The sequence below is a fragment of the Hydra viridissima genome, unplaced genomic scaffold (genome assembly GCF_058129835.1).
Source record: "Hydra viridissima isolate aposymbiotic clone 2 unplaced genomic scaffold, HvirCarnegie_v1 scaffold_6, whole genome shotgun sequence".
Lineage (NCBI taxonomy): Eukaryota > Metazoa > Cnidaria > Hydrozoa > Anthoathecata > Hydridae > Hydra > Hydra viridissima.
In genome coordinates this window covers 4,102,200-4,125,063 of record NW_028324305.1, presented here as the reverse complement: position 1 = coordinate 4,125,063, position 22,864 = coordinate 4,102,200, and the positions used below count along the sequence as shown (strand labels likewise).

The 22,864-nt window shown below is 29.7% G+C and overlaps 1 protein-coding gene and 1 pseudogene across 2 annotated transcripts; one reads left to right on the top strand and one right to left on the bottom strand.

The window, feature by feature from the left end:
- Window positions 1-6,935: 6,935 nt before the first annotated feature.
- On the bottom strand, window positions 6,936-21,717 carry LOC145190482 (uncharacterized). 2 transcript variants are annotated; one of them, XM_090090670.1, is made up of 8 exons: window positions 21,693-21,714; window positions 20,224-20,952; window positions 11,267-11,448; window positions 10,455-10,540; window positions 9,834-10,345; window positions 9,387-9,731; window positions 9,068-9,247; window positions 7,578-8,090 (listed from the first exon to the last, which is right to left on the bottom strand). In XM_090090670.1, the coding sequence occupies exons 2-8, from the start codon at window positions 20,567-20,569 to the stop codon at window positions 7,981-7,983; spliced, it is 1,761 nt and encodes a 586-aa protein (XP_089946796.1). In that variant the 5' UTR covers window positions 20,570-20,952; window positions 21,693-21,714; the 3' UTR covers window positions 7,578-7,980. The 2 variants fall into 2 exon arrangements, with proteins under 2 accessions (XP_089946795.1, XP_089946796.1); XM_090090669.1 differs by having other exon boundaries at window positions 6,936-8,090; window positions 9,387-10,345; window positions 21,693-21,717.
- On the top strand, window positions 13,854-15,618 carry LOC149886710 (uncharacterized; annotated as a pseudogene).
- Window positions 21,718-22,864: the final 1,147 nt, after the last annotated feature.

Sequence of the window (22,864 nt, the reverse complement as noted above, 5' to 3'; positions counted from 1 at the left end):
TTACTTATAAACATTATATATAAACATTGTATCGCGAGGTTAGAATTATTTTGTTCTATCTCCCATTTTAAACGTTGGGAGAAAGTGAATAATTAGCTTTAGTAAATAATGATTACTTTTAAAATAGATTTTGATTTCATAAATTTTTTTAAAAATTTTGTTTAAACATAGATTATTTTAAGCATAAGTTATAATTTTTTTAAAAATTAAGCTAAAACTTTAATTAAATTTTACTTTTAAAAAAAAAATCAAAAACTTTCTTCCAACGTTTAAACTTGGAGATAGAACAAAATAATTCTAACCTCGCGATATATAAACCTTAAAACTTTAATAAAAAACAATGAATGTAGATTTTTGAAGAATCATTTTTTACAAACTAAAAATTTTTTTAAAAAAGCTCATAATCAATCATATTTCAAAACATGACGAAAACCAAGCGAAGCAAACGTTATATTTATTAGAAAGTATTTTTTAACTTTTATTTACGTAAATGTAAGTTTGTTAAAACGAATGTTTAACTTACGAATTGTAAATGCACTTACAAAAAATTAACGCTTACAAAAAAACAACAATTTGTGTCTAGACGAAAACCTAAAAATGTAGCAATAATAAAAAATCAAGCTATGCAATCTTTACAACTGTTGATGTTTTTTTTAAAGCATTAACAAAAATACAATAACGACGTTTCTTGAAAAAAAATTCGAATGTCAATTTTACAAAAGAAAAAGATTGTGAAAAACACGTTAAAAATTCACGTATTTTTTACCTTAAAGATTTTTTGAAAGCGATAAATACGATTTTATAAGTGATGAATAAATAAGACTTCGTGCTTCAAGAAGACTTTTCGGTTATTGACTCTGTAAGACACCTCTGTTTTTAAAAATTTTCTAAAAAAACTAAGTTATTCGAATTTTAACGCATATTACAGTGTGTGTGCGTATGTATACATGCGTGTGTGTGTGTGTGGGTATATATATACAGTATTGGACAAAACATTTGCAACCAACATCGAACAATGCTAAAAAGTGTTTCTAATTTTACATGTCTTAAAAACGAAACGAACTATACTACTACAGCAAACAGTTCAGGAGTCTGGAGTCATAGCATGCCATGACATGAGCAATTAGCTGATAGGTGACAGCACACAGGCAGAATTTCGTTGACAAGTGCCATTTTGCAGCGGACAAAACAAGTGCAACTTTTTTGGTTTGTTTCATTTTCTTAAGTCTTGTCCGTGTCAACGTCACGGAAGTTTTTTAATAATTAAAGGAAGTATCCAGAAGTTTCCAGAAGCATGCAGAAGCTTCTAGAAGTTTCCAGAAGAAGCATCTGGAAGGACTTAGAAAATCCTCTAAAATCAAACAGAAACTATATATAAAATATTTAAAAACAAAATCAGATGAAAACCATCAAAAATATAAAAATTACCAACATTTATTTGAAAAAATTCGTAAAAAACTAAAAAAAAATTATTATTCAAATTTAATAAGTAAATTTAAAAACGACACAAAAAGTACTTGGAGAACGTTAAAAGAAATAACAGGAAAACAAACAAAAAATTCAAATTCCCTCCCTAAAGTAATTAAAATAAATAAAACAAATATATATGAACCAAACGAAATTGCAAATGAGTTTAATAAACATTTCATTGATGTAGGAACTAAATTGGCAAGTAAGATTCCTATTACGGAAAAAACGTTTAGTGATTTCCTAGAGCCTATAAACAATTCGTTTTCTGTAGATAATTTATATTCTGACTTATCTTTTGATGAGTTTGAAAGAGCTTACAAATCTCTCAAAAGAAACAAAGCTACGGGTGCGGACGAAATAAATGGTAACATAGTCATAGATTGCTTTGAAAATTTAAAATGTGTTCTTTATAAAGTCTTCAGGGCATCTATACAGCAAGGTGTTTTCCCCGACCAATTAAAAATAGCTAAAGTTACTCCAATTTACAAAGAAGGAAAAAAATCAAATATTAGTAATTATCGCCCTATCTCGGTTCTTTCAACCTTCTCGAAAATTTTAGAAAGAATTATATACAATAGAACATACAATTATCTTAATCTAAATAAACTTCTATATAAAAATCAATTCGGTTTTAAAAAAAATTGTTCAACTGAACAAGCCATTACACAATTCATTCGTGAAATCTCCAATTCATTTGGTAGATCACAACATACACTAGGTATTTTCATTGATCTATCAAAAGCATTTGACACGGTCGATCACAAAATTCTACTTAAAAAACTCAAATTTTACGGAATTAATGGCAAATTAATAAAATGGTATAAAAGTTACTTGACAAATAGAAAACAATTTGTTTCCTATGGTGATTATTTTCAAAATAAAAAATTAATTGACATAAAATGTGGTATTCCACAGGGTTCTATTCTAGGTCCACTTTTGTTTCTAGTCTACATAAATGATTTAAATAAAGCTTCTAACCTTATGAGTATCATGTTTGCCGACGATACTAATTTATTTCTTTCAAACAGTGACATTTATGAGCTTTTTTCATATATGAATAAAGAACTCAATCACATCTCCAACTGGTTTAAGTGCAACAAGTTAACTTTAAACATTGACAAAACAAAATGGGTCCTTTTCCACTCTCTCGCAAAAAAACGCTTTTTACCAAGTAATTTACCTAAACTTTTTATTGATGAAATTGAAATAAAAAAGGAGTCGGTCACAAAATTTTTAGGCATTTACATTGATGAAAATATTACATGGAAGTATCATATCGACTTTATTTCTACTAAATTGGCAAAAAGTATTGGAATTCTATATAAAGTCAGATACTATCTAAGTAAACAAAATTTAATTCAACTCTACTACTCATTTATTCATAGCTATTTAAATTATGCAAATATTGTTTGGGGAAGTACCTCTAAAAGTAAGTTGCGAAATCTTTACCGTCGTCAGAAACACGCAATGCGTATAATATGTTTTGAAAATCGTTTCTCTCATTCAAATATTTTATTTAAAAGCATTAAAGCACTCAACGTCTACGAACTTAATGTCTATAATATCTTATGTTTTATGTTTCATTGTAAAAGTGAACAACCATTGTCGATTTTTAAAGATCTTTTTACCCATAAAACTATAACCAAATATCCTTTACGAAATAATAATTTATTACTTGAACCCTTTAGTCAAACAAAGTTTAATCAATTTTGCATAAACTATCGAGCACCATATTTGTGGAACAAAATTGTTGTTCCAAATTTTGATTTGTCAATTTCATTTTCAGTTTTTAAAACTAAATTAAAAAACTATCTTCTTTCTACTGGCAATATATATAAATATTTTTGAAATGAAAAATTATTTCACTCTGGATAATTTGTAGTATTATTTTCAGTTTTTGTTAATTCTACATTGTTACTAGTTATTAAATCAATTGTATTTTTATTTTATTATATATACACGTTTGATATATTTTATATGGTTCTGACGACAAGATCTTTTGGATCTTCTTTCAGATACCAAGTTTATGTATTGTTATATTGTTGTATTACGATTAATAATTGTAAACTAAAAAGGAAAAGAAAGAAAGAAGCATCCAGTAGCATCCAGAAATATTTATTATTTTTATGACTTCAAGTGCAAAAATGGCTCCCGACAGTCTTGGATTGGAACTAAGAAAGAAAATTATTGGCGATTACGTAAGTGGAATGTCACAAAAAAGTATTTGTGATAAATATCGCGTGAAAAAATGGACCGTATCAAGACTATGTTCCAAATATCGTTCAACGGGGAAGTTGGCAGCAGATAACAAAGGTGGAAGACCGCGTTCCACCACTTCTAGAGAAGATTCTATGATCGTCAGATCCGTCAAGAAGGATCCCTGGATATCATCAGTCGAGATACAAAAGCAATTAGAGCTGCCTGTATCGGACCGAATAATCAGACGACGTGCTGTTGAAGCCGGATTGTTTTCTCGACGCCCTGCAAAGAAACTAAAAAACCAGAAGAAAAGACTCCTGTTTGCTACATCTCATATTGACTGAAATGTGCAGAAATGGGAACCTGTCCTGTTCAGTGATGAATCGAAGTTGAACATCATTGGGAGCGATAGCATTTGCCGTGTACGTCGACCGGCCGGAAAACGCCTCAATTTACGTTACTGCCATAAGACCGTGAAGCATGGTGGAGGCAATGTAAAGGTCTGGGGGTGTTTTTTGCTAACGGTCTAGGTCCAATACATCAAAACGATGGAAAAATGGACCGTTTCATGTATAAAAATATCCTGAAAGATGTTATGTTACCTCATGCTGAATCGAATATGCCAATAAAATGGGTTTTTCAGCAAGACAACGATCCGAAACACACTGCAAAAGCAGTCAAGCAGTGGTTCAAGACAACCACCTATCGGTGATGGATTGGCCGCCTCAATCTCCGGATATCAACCCTATCGAGAACCTGTGGGAGATTGTCAACCGCAGAATTAATTGTGAAGGTGTTCGTAATAAGGATCAACTGTTTGAACAAATCCAAAAGCCCTGGGCAGCGATTCCACAAAGTTTCATTGATCACCTGATCGAATCTATGCCTCGAAGATGCAAGGCTGTGATCGACAACAAAGGATTCGCCACGAAATATTGATAGCGAAATACAGCTTGGTCAACATTTTGTCGAGTTGCACTTGTTTTGTCCAGAAGGAAATCAACTTTATTTAATACTTTTGATTAATTTATTAATTTTCGTGTACAAATAATGAACTTTGTGATGAATAAAACTTGAAGAACTTTGTCTCTAAACAGTTACATAGTTATTTCTCTAAATTGAAAAAATGCAACACTTTTATATAAAGAAACTAAATTAGCATTATTTGGTTGCAAATGTTTTGTCCAATACTGTATATATATATATATATATATATATATATATATATATTTAACACAAAAAAGTGAATCTTGTAAAAAAGTGAATCTTGACCGAAGAATGCAAACCACTCGAAAATCTTTCTTCGTCTTAAAAAGTTCATAAAGTTAGGAAATTGGCTGATGGGTCCTCGAAGATTCTCTAAAAACATCAAATTCAAATGAGCTCTAATTTTTAACGATTTACTGATGCAATTAGCTCGAAAAGACCTCGCAAAAAGAATCATATTGTCTTCCACCACGATAATGAGCGTCCGCATAATGAGCATCGTTTTGTCGAATCTATCATTAATAAAAGCTGGGAACTGCTTCCTAATTCACCATATTCTCTCACAGAAACACCGAAGGGTTCGCATGTCGATTGATCGCTGAAAAATTGGTTTGGCAACAAGGTTTACTACGATTTGAATGACTTGGTGGCCACCGTCAAGAGTAGATTACCTCTAAGAACAGCAACTTTTTACCCATGGAATTGACCGGCTGCCAATTGTGAAGCAGTGATTAAAGTAGATGGTAAATATACTACGGTATTATCATTTAAAGATTTTTTGGTCTAATGTTGTTATTGCTTTTGTTGAATAAAATTATTTGAAAAAATCCGCAATAGTTATGCACCGACCCAACTTGCACCAAGACTTTGAAAAATGTAAATTCTTTACATTTCTCAAAGTCTTCGTTATGAATTTCGTCTATTATAAACTTCAAAAGGATCTACACATTGAATGAAATAAAATAATTCTTATTTAATGAAAACCTACCACTAAGGGCTAATCACTCGACGCACCGTCACAATATCTCTAACTGATTCAAATATCCTTCTTTCATACTGCTAGATAAATTTCGCACTAACCTACCGCTTTTTTTATTTTACAGAAAATTTTAATTTAAACAATTTACATGTCGGCTCTCAAAGTACTTATACAAATACAAATACTCAATATCAATCGCGCTTTGGCCTGTCGAGAGGATGAGCGAGGATCGTAGCAACTTACTCTAGGAAGGCCCCTAGAGCCCAAGAACGGCTCAAAGGAAGTTTTCGTCAATATTTAAAAATCACTTGCTGACCAAGAAAGTCAGAGTTCGGTAGGAAAGCACAAACTTTAGTGGTAGAACCATGGCCACCGAGAGGGGAGGGGGTGGACGGGGAAGATTCCCGGGGCCCCGTGTAGGTACAAATAATTTTTTAAAGTAATTTTTAAAAGATTTAAATAGTTTTGACCTTTAAAAGATTTAATTAACTTTTATTTTTAACTTTTAATGACCAGAGCACACTTCTTTTGGTCCTGGGTATATAATTGATCATAATGAGGGCCCCTTAAGAAAACTTCTCCGGGGCCCGAAATTTCTCTCGGTTGCTATGGGTAGAACTGTGAAAAAATAAAAAACAAGTTTCTACTTTCGCAAGATTATTTTTCGGAATAACTATACGCAAATTAATTGTCTCTGGCACAAGATGGTGCTGTTTGCAGTTAAATTGTGCATAGCTATTCTGCAGAGCAACTTTATTTATCGTGTTGATCAAGAGCAAGAGCCGCATCATACCGAAAGGAACTTGACCATTTTTTGTTTGTTTTTTAGGACGCTGTCGGCTCAGATATTTAAACTGAGCCGGTTGCGTTCTAACAAAAACACTCCAGAAAATCGTGTTTTGGTTTGACCAACTGTTTCTTACATTAATGCTGTTACTTATTTCTAAACAAAACATAGGACGAGCCATTTTGAGCCATTTTCTTGCTCATTTTATCTAGATATTTGGTAAAGATTCATATTTTTTTAGTTCAAAAACCTGGTGATTTTTCTTCTCTTTCTATATTGTCAAAGTCAATTGAAACAATCAAAATAACAAATAGTATTGGTAAGCACTTAGATTAATTGAAGATCGAAAGTAAAAATGATAACCAGTAGTATTAACCAGCTTGATCAAAAAGTCAAATTACTTAAAATATGAGCTACAACAATGTAGTGAAAACTAATAATTAACTTAATGTGTCCCGAAGTAAAAAGTTTTAGAAAGTTTCAATTTTAGGAAATAAAAAAGCTTAAGAAAAATTTTAGCATAGTGTAAGTTTAGCATTTCCTTGCAACAAAGTTACAATATCTTTTAGTAAAGTAATTCTTCAGCTTAAAACTTTAGTCGTAACTGGTTTAGGCGAAAACGTGGACCATACGAAACCTTCACATTGCTAAACGAGTAAATGCGATGCTCGATGCATCCATGTAAAAATAGGTGTTTTTTTTTAACAAACAATTTTTTTAGAACTTCTTTCCCATTTCGTAGTGGTCAAACGTGGCGAGACTTTCTAAAAATTATATCTAAATAGTTAAGTTTTAAAAAAGGCATGCACTGCCTTATTTACTAAAAAATCAAAAATCAAACTTTGATCTCTGATTTATTTTTATGAAACTATGATAACTTTTATATTTAAATACTATTTTGTAATATTTTATCATGAAAGATTTTTTTTTGTATTTTAAAAATTTTTTTACCCTTTTTACTTCTTACCTTTAAATAACTCTGAGCTTGTATATTACTTCATAAATTACTTTAGTATTTTGGATAAATTTTGAATAAAAAAATTTTATTTGCATTGAACATTACATTTTTTTTATTGAAGAGGAGAATGTAAATTATTATCAATGACGTTTTAACGTTTTTTTTTTACTTTTTTTTCCTATGATGGATCAATCAAAACCATTGGTTGTTAAATTTATTTAAATTTACTTTATAAAAACATTATATATAAATTGAATACATGCATAAAAATCAGTTAATATACGGATCTAGGTAAAATTTAAAATTCCAGTAAGAGATAATTTCATGTCAAATCCAAGACAAAAATTTGAATTCTGATAGGAAGATGTGAATGACGTCATTTCAATAAAAAGAAAGATGTGGATGGATTCTCAAAAAAAAAATAAATAAAACAAAAAAAAAAAAAACAAAAAAAAAAACAAAAAAAAAACGAATTTTAAATGAAAAACGTCGTTATAACTGCGGATGTCAACTTTTTAAAAGAATCTTAAAAATTATAACAGAACGTTCAAACAGCCTTTGTAAAGTCCTTTAACGGGTTCGTAAAAGAGTCAGGTTTTTTTACTTAAACATTTTTGTACTTGGTCTCCTAAACTCTTTGCAAATGTTACCAGAGAAAGTTTGCGTTCTTGGAACTTCTTCATATTTAGCATTTTCTATAGCTGGCCATTCTAAAAAAAAAAGGGTAATACAATTTATTTCTTTATTACCCTAACTTTAACCTAAATAGTTACAACAAAAATCTCTTTAACAAGACCTACAAAGATAAGAGAGAGAAAGAAAAAAGAAGGAAAAAAAAGCTTGTAATCTTCCAGGATGTTTGCTGAATACTGATTTTAATTTTTAGGTGAATTTAAGAGAAATTAAAGAGTATAAGGTAAACTTTGTGTAGATAATATACGATAAATCTCTTAGGTTATTAGTAAGAAATTGCTGTAACATTTCTCAAAAAAAATTTGAGTTTTGAAATTAGAAATGGAAACAAGAACACTTCACTACTTAATACTATAAATAGAACATATTTACTAATTAAAGCTGGAGAATCAGTTTACTTAACTGATTTTTAAGCGGTAGCAAGTCCTAGTATCTACACCCATGTGTCACCAAGAAAAAATTTTGAAAAAGTGAGCTTGCCAGCACAAGTGGTTGCAGTACAATGTTGAAAATGATTGTACAAAATGAAGAGTCCCACAAAAAAAATCTTAAGAAAGAACAGCTGCTAATGGTAAGGTGCAACATGGCATATAGGTCTATCTAAAGCTATGAAAAAGAGCAGAGAAGGTAATTCATCAAAGTGAAACATGCCCAGCTTGTTGGTCATCAAGGTATTCAATTTATTGCTAGTAATGACAAAGTTAAAAAAGATGATCCATGTTGACAGTCTATGATAATCATGTTGATAGTCCATGATAATCATGGTTGAGAAAATAGCTGTGTATCGAAGAAGCACAAATCATAAATATTTAAAGGGAATTGTTAATGATATAATAAGTTTGAAGTTGTATAACCAAGGTATTAGATAACCTGTCAAAAACAAAGATGAGCTTGGCAAAGAAAATCCATTCAAATTTGATATGAAAATACAATGCATTAAAACAAAAAACTTATCTCAGAACATTTTGCAATTTTAAAGAATTCCTTGACTTACTAATTTGATTAGCAGTACATTTGTTAACTTCTGAAAACTTTACAACCTGAGTTTGAGCTCTGTTTGGTTGCTGAGACTGTTTGTTTTTACATGCATAGGTATTGCTGCTTGGCTCACTGCATCGCCGATGCATCATCATTTTGCGAGGAAGTTCTGGAGCATCTTCATCATAACTAATACCTATAACAAAAAAAAAATATGGTTTTCTGGTTTTTTATAAGAAAAAATTTCATAGAACAAACCAATATTTTAATAAAGACTTATGGTAGTCTAAAGTAAAACATAATTTAACAGATTCTTTTTTGAAGCTAAGACTTACAATTTGTTTTATTCGGATCTAAACTCATGTATTCTCCTTCATCTCTTTGTGCTGCTTTTGATAGACTTTTTTTTCTAGCTTTTTGGAGTAAAGTATCTGGATTAAAAAATACCTCCTCATTGTGGCTAATTTCTGGGAATTTTTTTGTAGAAGATTGATATAATTCTAAACCATTTACATAGTTTTCATCATTTTTTGTATAGTTAACATAGTTAGAAGGGTATATAGTATTTTTGCATGACACATTTGTAGTTTGTTGACAATTTAGCAATACACTTTTAGAATCCTCATTACTGTTGGAATATTGTCTAGTAACACTACCTCGTTTCAAAGCAGGGTTCCCATCTAAATGATCAATAATTGCTTGAGTATTTTTTTCATTTTCATTTGAGCATACACAAGATGCATTCAGAATCTTTTTTGAAATAAGATTTTTATAACACTCACTGTTCATATTTTCAAGACCATTATTTGAAGCTGTACCATTTATGTAACTTGAACTATGTTTGAGATTTGCACAAGAAGACAACTTATTCGCAAGATAATCAATACTTATAAAATCAGATTCTGGATATGAAATATCATTAGGTTGATTTAAAGTAAAGTTTTTTTCTTCATTTTTTAATGATAAAAAACTAGAAGGAGAAAGGTATATATCATTAACTGATTTATAATTTTTATTTTGAGTGTCTCTTGTTAAAATATCTGTTTCATCATTACTTAAAGAAGAGCTTTTATGAATACAAGTTAGTGACTCAACTTTATCATAATAACTTGCATCTGGTGTTAAAACATTGTATGAAACTGCAGTATCTGAATAACCGGAGTCCTTATTGCCTGGTAAATTTTCATACCCAAACACCCCAGATTTTAAATTTTCTTCAAAAATATAACTTTCTTGGGTTGAAGAGTTGATACTGGCACGTTGTTTTTTCCATGCACTAAGCTGTTCCAACAAACTGGTAAAAAATAAAAATAAAAAATTAACAACTTGAACTAGGATTAAGTATGTGGTTTATATATGCAGAATGGAAAAATATGTAGTTTATATATGCAGGCTGAATATACCTGTTATTCCGAACATGTAAAATATCATTTGAAGAGTCATTTGTGTCACTCAAGAATTCTTCTAGAGAATCCTTTGATTCGCACCGCTAAATAGAAAAAAGCCAAAATTAAAACATGAATAGCTCATTATTTATTTTAGGAGCCTGGGGAGCAGGAACAAGGTTGAAATGGGCTAGGAATTAACAATATTTTTAATTTAACAAGCATGCTTTCTAAACCTATATTAAGTTAGCTTGACCTTCCCTCTTAACACAAACTAATGTCTAGAGCCAATCATACACTATTTATGTAAATATATGTGCATCAAATCTTTTCATATGAAAAAAAAAAATTTGCTGACTATAAAAATGCAAAAAAATGTTATAAAATTTATAATTATTCACTATACTTTTACTTAAGAACATTTAACTTGTTATAATTTGTCAGATTTTCAATAAACTATCTAGCTGGTTAATGATTCAAAAAAACATTAACATCACTACTAGGTGGTTCTAAAAATTAAAATTATTAAATATGATTATTTCCACTTAGTATTGCAAAATTATTTTACACAATAATTTCTGTTTACTAATTTTTTTTTAAATCATCAAGTTTTGAAACATGACCTGATCATGAAAAGTTTTAGGATTCAACAGCCAAAAATTGTGTAAGAGAGGCCTAAAAACTAAAGGAATGATTAAAAAATATGTCACACACAGCCAAATATTATACAAATAATTTTTTTTTCCATCCTTGTTAAGTAACAAAATTTTTTTATAACTACCTTTTTGTGAAACTTTTCTTAAAACAAATAACTCCTAAAATAAATATACCTTGAATTTTCTTTGGTCATTTAAATAGTCATTAAAGACTTTCAACCAGCTTTTGTGTTCCTCTAATGTTTCTGCACATAAGTAAAACAGTCTATCTTTTGTTTGAAAGTTGATCACAAATTGATAACCATTAACCTTATTCTTACTTTCTGCAACTATAGCATCAGTGCACAAAATTTTCCCTAAAAAAAGCTATAACTATATTTTAGTATCAACTTGAACACAATATCAAGTTAAATTCAAAATTAATATATTCTATAAAAGGTTCTCAAACTCAGTTTCTCAAGTAAAGAATATATATATATATATATATATATATATATATATATATATATATATATATATATATATACACATACATACATACATGCATACACACATACATACATAAATACATACATACATACATACATACATACATACATACATAAATACATACATACATACATACATACATACATACATACATACATACATACATACATACATACATACATACATACATACATACATACATACATACATACATACATACATACATACATACATACACACATATACATACATACATATCAATCTCTTAATTTTGACCAACTGAATGAACTTTAACTTTACTATTATTTAAAATTCTTATGAAAAGAATCTCGAATTTTCTAACTATAAATTTACATCTTTTTTCTGTGACAGCTAATTAAAAACACACATATCTTTTTATGATTTGAAATGCATATCACCATAAGTTCTAGGCCACTTATACCTTAAGAATAGTAGTTAAAACACAAAGCACATTTAAAAATATACAGACATAACTATGAGGGAATGTCCAAAAAAGGCGGCATTTCAAGAATTGAGAAAATATTTTGATTACTAATCTATTAAAAAAGCCCCAAACTGATAAAAGACATTTATGTCAGAATTTTTTTAACTTAACCAACAGAATTTGGTTTATTGTTGTCATGAAAACAATCAACTTTATCACGTGCCTAAGTTTTCTTTACTTACTCTTCTAATTTTCTACATAACCTTGTAGAGAAGTAGGTTCAAATTTTTTTGTTGTTCTATTCTGGTTATTTGTTTAAGTCATAGCAATTCTTTATTGAGGTAAGGCTGCATCAAAATCAATATTATGATAAGATATTTTAGATTTACAAGCAGCAGGGGATTTTAAAAAACAACCCAGCTTGTAATTGCTCCTCGCAAGTGCTTTTTCTCTTGATTTATTGTTTGAGTGATAGGCACTTATATTTGTCTAATAGTTGCTTAAAGATATCGGGAAAACTAAAATGAAGCAAACTAAAGGAGAGCGCATCAAACTCGGATGCACCTCCGGTTTCTTTTATAGACTAGAAAATAAAATCTATACCTAGTCAACTCTGTTCAGTTAATTTGTTTTATACATTATAGTATTGATAATAATTTAAATAAATAAGTTGAATCTTTTTAGAAAACGATAAACTCAATTTAACGCATATTTATTTATTGAAATGAAATGTAACAGTAACAGAGCCAAAAATGATATTATTTAGCAACGGAAGCTTTGATAAAATTTAGAAAAAATTTATCCGCAGCATCCTTAATTAGATTAGTCTCATATATTCAATTTGTTAGTTGTGTTGATTAATGATTGTCATATATTGTCTCGTATATTAAATTTGTTAATTGTGTAGGTTAATCGATTTTTTTTTTTTGTCTGGCGTTTCTACTTTAATTACGTCTGTTTCTATAGTTTTATATAAAAACTGTTGAAACAAAACTAATGAGATTCATTATTTTGCGGAGCATTAATCACAAGCTCGCAGATTACCTTGTTTTACGTGGCACCGCAGTCAAAATTTAAAAACTGGCAAAAAACCCCCCAAAATAAAACAATTGCTAGGAACTAGTAAATTGAGTTACAATGTAACTAATATCACCAGAAAACTGAAACAAATTGCTTTTTGGTTAATTTTTAAAGATTTGCCAACTTTTGCACCACTTCCTTAGACATTATTTTATACATTTTTAATTGCGAAACTCGCGCACAAAATGCTCACTCTAGTGTCACTCTTTTAAAGTTGATACGGGTAAAAACAGTTCAAAATTTAATTTGAAGACATACATTTAAGATATTTGGTAACTATAAGCAATATTTTTGACACTGTATTTTTGTTTTAGATGTCATTCCCTAGATCCTAAAAAAAGTGCCCCATATTGATTTTTTATTTCTTTAATCATGTGTTCGGTTGAAAAACTGAAAGATTCAACAAGATTCCATGGTAATTTTAACATTTTCCCATTGATAGCTATATATGAAAACAGAAAAAAAAACAAACAGTTGCCCACACTTTCCCCAATTCAATATATAACCTTTTAAAAAACTCGTACTAACTATTTTTCGCACATTTTTCACACTATATTAGAACTACAGAGGTAATTTGTCACAACTCAAAAACCAACATTCAAAAATTTATGCTCAAACACATCATCCGAATTTTCAAACCTCAAAAACCAAAATTTGTATAATTTGTGTAATACTTCCTAAATTAAACGTTTACAAATAAGACTTGCGTAAAAAATTACGAATAATAGTTCATTACTTAGATTCATCATGAAAAGAATACATTTAGTTCCTATCATTCAAGAGTTAGGAATTAATCATGATAATTTACTTGAGGCACTTCTATTTGAGTTTAGTAGATTGGAGGGTGAAGACCATGAAACTATTGATGAACCTGAAATGATAAATCTCAAGAAAACTCTATCAATATTTAAACGTAAATTCAAATCTAAATTACTAAAGCATACAAGAACCTTCTCTAGATTTCAGGAACATGAGCGAACCTGGTTGGATAAAGAAATAACAGTTAACAGAAAAGAAGTTGCAGCAGGTCCAGGTATAAAGAACAAGGACTGGGAAGATCTAAGCGAGAGGAACCAAAGATCTAAGGTTGTAATAAATCAATTGAATTCAAACCAATTCAAAAAGTAATTTACTCACTTAAATATTAAACATTATTTTGTTCAAGGTTGCCAAGTTGGCTTAACATCCTGCTGAAGCATTGGCATTAGCTTCAATAAGAAAAGCCTCCGAAATTGCTACTAAGAAAGATTTTGTTGTTGTCATGAAAAATGCTACCAATCCTGGCAAAGTTAAAAGCATGGAGGTTAGTTTTCCAATAAAAATGAAGATTGAAGATGCTTTGAGCTTAAAAATTCAGTGTGAACTTTCTGATGAACAGTATCGAATAATCAGAAATTCATCAATAATGAAGAATACAGATATTTATCCTTCACTTCATGAAATAAAGAATGAAAAGCAGAAATGTTACTTGAGGGTGTAGTTGTGGCGAAAACACCTGCTTCAACTCCTCTACAGAGTATGATTAATCATACTCTGACAAGGATATCAACTTTTACTGAATGCCAAGATTCAATAAGAATATATGCTGGGAGTGGGTGAAAGTTTGAAGGGGTACTTCACTTTAAAGGGGGTTTTGATGGTGCCTCCAGTCAAAGTGTGTATAAACAAAGGTATACAGATACAAATATTGGCAAGACCCAAGTTAACGAGCAAAGTTTTTTTCAGACAGCTATTGTTCCAATTAAATTAACCATCATGAAGGAAACAGTAAGGTTTAATAAGAAGCTTTCTAGTACACATTTTTATAGACCCCTACATCTCCAATATCAAAAGGAAACGAAAGAGTTGATCAGAAATAAATATGAACATCTTAGAGCTGAAATGAATAGACTGGTCGAATATGAGGTAAATATAGAAGTAGCAGAAGACAAACCTGATGCAACCATGACTTTTAAGTTCAAACTAGATTTAACAATTTTTAATGGTAAAGTGGTGAATGCTCTCACTAACACTCTATTCTCCCAACCATGTACTGTTTGTGGAGCTAATCTCAGTGAATTTAATAATCCAGTACCAAGTATCTAATCAATCAAAAGGCTTTATCTTTGGGGCTTTCTTCTCTGCATTGCTGGCTCAGATCTTTTGAGTATATTTTACATTTGAGATGGACATTAAACAAATCCTCTTTTGAAATGCCCAAACAGGGTTTTAGCAACACTAAGATAGGAACGCTGCCAGAAGGGCATTTGAAAATGCTGAGATATTTGCTGATATTACAGGAGTAGTGGTAGATGTAATTATCAGGTTGAGGACAATCCTAATATTAGTATGCTCCGGTTATGAGTTGAACTCTGAAAGGTTTGGTCAGTATTGTTATGAAACTACTGCTCTTATATTAGAAAAGTATTCTTGGTATATGATTCCTTCAACTGTTCATAAGCTCTTGAAACATGGGGTGCAGATATCTGAGGCATTAGAACTGCCTATCAGTTTTTACTCTGAGGAGTCATAAGAGGCTCTGAATAAGGAAATTCGCAAAGCTAGATTGAACCATACAGCTAAGATATCTAAAAAGAATGTTATGATGAACCAGTACCATTACCTCTTGATCAGAAGTGATCCTGTAATATCTAACATTAGTTTCAAAAAACATAAATCTAAAAATGGAAAACCACTTCCCTCTGAAGTTTTGTCTTTATTAATGACGTACTAACAAATTAAAACTGTTTTTGCTAATACCAGTTTTCCTTTTTTTGTTTTGGTCAAAGAAAAAAAAAGATAATACCGCATTTTGGTTTTTTAAATGCAAGTTTTTTTTAGATTTTTGTTAAAGTTTTTTAAAAATTCAAGTATTTTAATTACTATATGTGCGGGTTTTAGTTCGAGGAACACAATTTTTTTTATCGAAATCAATCTTTGTGCGCGTAAAAGACTCTGATACGCATACGCGTGTGAAGGGCGCGCTTTTGGTACACGTAAAGTTTATTTAAAAAATACGTGGTATAAATTTTATACGTAGTACTATATGATATTTAGGATCGAGGAATCTAAACTTTTTATTTAAATCATTACTTGGGTGCGTAAACGACAGTAAGACACATACGCGCGCTTCACACGCGTCTTGGGTACGCGTAAAATTTATTTATAATAAATAAGTTTAAATTTTCTGATCCAAAATTACTAAAATTGATGCATCACATTTTTTAAATTTGATGGTTATATCATTTTTGCCATTTTTTCACCTTTCTGACTCACTGTGCGGCGTTTGGTTTTTCAGTTTTTAACGAATAATAACGAATAAAGTATAAAGTCTATACCAGTCTTTTAAGTTAAATCGAATTTTCTGAAGTTTGGAAAGAATATTACAATTTATGTACTTAAAACAGTGAAGTTTTTGGAGTGAATAGTATATACTTATACATAAATTTGTTCCAAAAATAACTAACAGTTTTAATCGAATAGCAATTCTGCGCATGCGTCTTGAAGAGTTGAAACAAAATTTAGGTATGCGACAGATCGCAAATGATTTCTGTAATCTTATAACTTTGTACGTTTGAATTTTTTAGAATTTTAATATCTATTCACGACGATTTACAATTTTAATTTCCATTCACGTCGGAGTGCATTGCAGCGCGAATTAATTATGCGCAATCATAAAACTTTTAGCTAAATTTGTTTTGTAATAAAACACAATTTATATGCTCAAATGAATTTAAATAACATTTACCAAGATAAAAAAAAGGAATCGTTCGTTAAAATATCTTTCCAAAAGCATTTACAACAAGCTTTTAAAGATTGTTTACAACGACGATCAAATGCATGTTTTTTTTAGTTTCGAGGACAAAATTAAGACAGAATGTCAGCATCAATTTTTTATTTTTCGTTTACACAGTTTGTAGACAATTGCGAAATGATTGGATCAGAAGATAGTAAGAAATAATAAAACAAAATCTTCACCCATATGGTCCGCTAAGTCCGCTGTGCTTTGTAATTTTTGCACCATGCAACTGCACTTTTTGTATTTAGCATATCATAGTATGGATATTTTTAAACAAATACTTCCAGTTTCCATGGTGTATTTTTAAAATTTGTCGCAGTTAGCTTCCATACACACTCGAAATGGTTTGAAGGATTATATGTAACCTCTTTTTCAGATTTTTGTCCGCCCCATTTTCTTCCTAAAACCCCCCAAAATCTCTGATTTTCGTATCTGATTCTCTGATATTCGTATTTACCTTTATCTTTTTGTTTTCTTCCCTTGCTTGCCAACTCATTATGTCTAATCTGCAGGCCACGTATAAACAACACTCAAAGAACCGTATCCACCAATAGAGGCTCAATAATCTCCAAAACTGTAATTTCCGTCTCTCGCCAATTTTTAGGTAAAATTTTTCAAGTCATTCATTTCGAATGATTTAAAAATTTTGCCTTGAATATGTAACAGCTGTGGATTGATGCTGCCTCAGTTAAGTTGATGCACATGTGCCATCCATCATGGTGCAAAAAGCGTGAAAGTAACAGTACTTTTCTCTTGGAAACGAAATTATTTAAACCGTAAGTTTGTACTTGAATAACCCTTTACTTCACTACGCACCAGGTTCTTCTGAAAAAAGAACTTTGTGTGTTCTGCAGAATCTGGTTGAGGAAGAAACTGGATTTTAACATACCATAATAGCTTCATTTTAATTATTGTACAACAGTTAAGGAACAAGTGAAATTAAAAATATTGATGAATCACTAACTTTTAAAGGCCTTATTTTTTTTGTAGTTACTCTGTTCCAAACTCTAGACCTCATTTACATACAAGAACCAGCCGTGTACAGGAGATTTAACGCGTTTTCTTGTAATTTACATAATCGTTGAACAGTTAAAAAAATAAAAAAAAAGATAGCGTTAACTAATATTTGCCACTGTCTTTGCATTCTTGCTTTTCATATAATACTTTATTCTAAGATTATTTGTTCTTAGCAGACATCTTGAATCACAGATACGTAGATTTGCCTAATTTCATGTCTTTTATTCAAGACCAATTACTGATTCGATGTAAAGTTTGTCGGTCGTTGTTTCCCAGTAGATTTATATTCCTTTCTGTATTTTTGAGCTCTGGAGAAGTTGGAACTTGTTGGACTCTTGTAGTCTAACTTGTTGGACTGTACTTGCTGTAACTTGTTGTAACTTGTTGTAACTTGTTGTAACTTGTTGTAACTTGTTGTATATGATTCTCAACGTAACTCGATATTTTTTAATGAATTTTAACTAAATCTCCCGTGTATTCTGCTGATTTATATTTCAAACTCTCAAAATATACTCTTCTAATCAGAATCAGCGATCCTTTCGTTTTAAATCTTCCGATTTTAGCCTATCATTGAAAAGACAATTGATGATGCGTGTGCTAAAAAAAAAAAAAAAAAATCGTCGATCGGTTTTTCGAAACGCCTTAAATTAAAAATTAAAACAACGCCTCCAATATAACAAGAATGAAAACAAACATTAATTCAATATTTACATTTTTAGATCATGGAAATAACTAAAGTAAAAACCATAAACTCACCTTGATTAACTGCAGACATGTTGAATGTTATAAAAACAAAACGCAAAATTCTTAATAACACTTGTAATAAAAAAAATATTAGAAGCAACAAAAGAGGGTTCGCAAATAAGAGCTACCTGCGTAGTGATACTTTAAATATTGCTATAAGGGTTTAGTATCATTAATACAGCATTCTTTGATTCTATTGTTAAATATCTGTAAAATGTGTTACCAATGATATATATTAACTAGATGTCTAACTTCACAAGAATTCCGTAAGAAAAAGTAAAGCAAGTTTTAAGTTTTTAATGCCAGTAGCCGTTTTATTTAAACTGACAATAATTCATTTTTAGTTTGCTTTGATTTATCATTGCGTCATTTCAGGCTGGCAAAAATTTTGCTTCACTGTGGAAGCGCGAGTTAAATATATAATTGGTGTTACCCGTAACAAATTTAAAGCGTAAATTTGAAAGACGAATTTATGAATTAAGTCGCGCTACAATTATGAACCTCAGTCAATTGTGCAATTACCATTATAGTATACAAATTTATTTTTATTTTAAAGTGCATTTTCAATTAATACCGATGTCCGAACGAAGTTTTAATTTAAACCTAATATTAGCGTTCAGTCCAAACTCAATTTAGAAGTTTTAATGTCGCACAGCATAGCATAGCGGAAGCGGATAGAATTCTCGGCGCTTTTTAAAGTGATTTGATGGAAGGGAGACTGGAAGAGCACTACTGATCATTCAACTTGATTTCGATCATAATGCGCAGGAAGTTCTGCGCAGACTTAGGTTTTTGCTTTTAAGGATGCTACGAAATTTTTCTTCGTTTAAAATCATTGAACGTATTTATTTATATTCACGGTTATCCAACTAGCTCATTAAAGTGTTCATGTTTACTTAACCAAATGCATTTTTAACTTAATATTTTTTCTAAACGAACCAATTTAAAAAATTGAGAACAACCAAAAAGATATTTACTCATATCGAATAAAAGATTTTACGTGGGGCCACGTAATCCAGTTTTAAATCAAGGAAAAGATTTTTTTGTTGACTTTTTCGTTCGCTGAATATGAATGAGAAAAAAAAAAAATTGTTATTCATATCCAGCGAACTCACTGATATTTACAAAAGGATTTAAATGATAAAGCTCCCTCGTATTATAGGATAAAAATAGAGCTACTCCGTCTTGTCTTTTAATGGTTTTTAAAACGATTTTGAATATTTCGTTAATAATTGAGGTGTTTTTTTGTGGTGTTTTTTTTTTTTTTTTTTTTTTAAGTCTGAGTGATAAAGTTTCAATGTTTTAAATTTTAATTTTAAAATGCCTCTCTTCCTTAGAGCGTTGATTTGATTTATTCTGAATGATAAAATAATTTTCTTCAAAAAAACTAAGGCCTAGTAGTTATAATTTATACATACATATATTACATACATACATACATACATACATACATACATACATACATACATACATACATACATACATACATACATACATACATACATACATACATACATACATACATACATACATATATACATACGTAGATGTATACAAGATAAAAAGAGATTTACATACCGATTGGTAAGGCGCCTTTACGTTCTTTTTCCTCGCTTTCATAGTATAGTAACACGAGCTCATTAGGTTCTGTCTCGTTTTCATCAGAGGTTTTCTTGCTCGTTGTAAATCTTCGAACAGATTCTCTAAAACTTTTAGATCTCAATTTTCTTGTAGCATTTTTACTGCCATCTTTTTTCCCTTTAATTTCTATGGCAGACGATACACTGCGTTTGTTTCTGGTCGTTCTACGTGGATCGTAAAAAATAAAATATCTTTTGTGCCACCGCTTTATACCTCTGGCATTTAACGGAGGTGATTTTACTAAGTTACCAGTTTTTATAATTCCCTGAGATAACAACTTCATTATTATTAATGCCCTGAGCTTTTTATAAAAAATATTATTTTGCAGTTATTTATCAATGAAAGTTTAGCAAGATAACTTGTCAGAAATCTCCATCTGAGGGGTTAACTACGTGTATATAGAATTCACACAATACATAATCCAAACGGAGGAGATATCTTTAAAAAAGCTTTTTAATCTCCTTGATGTCGGCGATCACTTCGTTGTTGACACAATATCCGATATTTGAATATCGTTATAAACGACTATTTATATATCGGATTCTTAAGAATAATGGCCATCGTTTAAACACGAAAGTCTCCTTCATTTGGTTCGTGCGTCATCGTTTATTCATAAAATGTGTCATTCAAACAAGATAAATGTCCTTATAAGCATGACTTTGATATCTTTGCATATAACAAAATCACAGTATTAATTTTTCAAATTAGTTTTAGATAATGAAATATTATCTTTATTATACATGTTATCATCTTTTAATTAGAATATGATATAAATATATAGAAATCAATACTATTACTATTGTTATTATTATTATTATCATTATCATCATCATTATTATTATTATTTTTCTTCTTCTTCTTCTTCTTCTTCTTCTTCTTCTTCTTATTATTATTATTATTATTATTATTATTATTATTATTATTATTATCATTATTGTTATTATTATTGTTACTATTATTATTATTTTTGTTGTTGTTGTTGTTGTTGTTATAATTGTTGTTATTGTTGTTATTATTGTTATTATTATTACTATTATTATTATTATTATTATTATTATTATTACTATTATTATTATTATTATTATAATTATTATTATTATTATTATTATTATTACTATTATTATTATTATAATTATTATTATTATTATTATTATTATTATTATTATTATTATTATTATTATTATTATTATTATTATTATTATTATTATTATTATTATTATTATTATCATTATTATTACTATCATCGCTGTTATTATTATTATTATCATTAAACTATATCATATAAAACTCATAATTGACACACAAAAAGCTTCAGTTAGTGATTAATAATCACTTATTAAGTGCGAAAGCGGTTAATAACTGGTTGAAAGAAAGAAATTAAATCACAATTTCAAATTAAAACTTACCCTCTTTTAACGAAAAACGATTCCATTGTCAACAACAGCAAAAAAAAAAAAGGGAAACGCAAGTGCAAAAAAAAACAAATAAAACAAACAAACAAAAAAATTATTCGTTGGTAATATTATAATAAAGAAGAGCGTCGTAAAAACTTTACAAACGGCTTCGCATCCATCGTCAGAAGGAAAAAAAAAAAAAAAAGAAAAACGATCGCAGTAACGCGGAAGAAAAAAGCTAAATAATAAAGGATTCTCTAGAGAGATTAAGATAAAAGAAAGCATTGTAAAGATGAGGAATATCCCCCGTTCGCGAAATCAGAATAACATACCAAGTAGTTATGGTAATTCGTTTTCATGAAAAATAAAACCAAATCAAATTTATAGTAAATATCTTACATACAATTACAACCTATATTTTATTAATTTCTATCTACCTGTAACGCTCTCTCTAACAATTCGAACATATACTATTTTACAACCTCGCGTTTATTTAAATTTCTATCCACTGATTCCGTTCTCTATAAAGTACGAACACATACGAACTACCGCCTCGTTTTTTTTTTAAATTTCTCTCAACCGGTACCGGTACTTTCTCTAAATATAACGCTAAGGATCACAATATTTTTTTCAAATGTTTTTACTTTAAAAGAAAACTTACATTCTACGTATAAAAGCGAATGTTATTTTCGCTCTAATTTATATGTTTTGTGTCAAAAGCAGTGGCGTAGCAAGAATAACTGGCACCCGGGGCATATTACCTTTTAAGAACTTTCAACCCCCGGAAAACATGCAGTAATATAATATACACTTTCAAACAACACATTATTACATAAAAAATAAAGGAGAATTTACTTTATTGCACTTTGCAAACAAAATGTATACTTATAATATACAAATTATTTATTGTAAATATATCAACAAAAAAAAAAAAAATTATATTCCCCAGAAATAGATCAAATTAAAAATTGAAGTTTTCCAGAAAATCTTGTTAGTACTGGGGGAGGAGGAGGGGGGCAATTAAACCGTATTTTTAGTTAGAATACGGTATTGACACCCCACACAAATCAATTTTGCAACGGTAGAGTTTACCCTTCAAAAACAGGTGTTTAAAAAAAAAAAGATACTCGAAAGAGAGGATTTTGCCATTTGAAGAATTAGCAGCATGGTTTCATTGTGTAGAG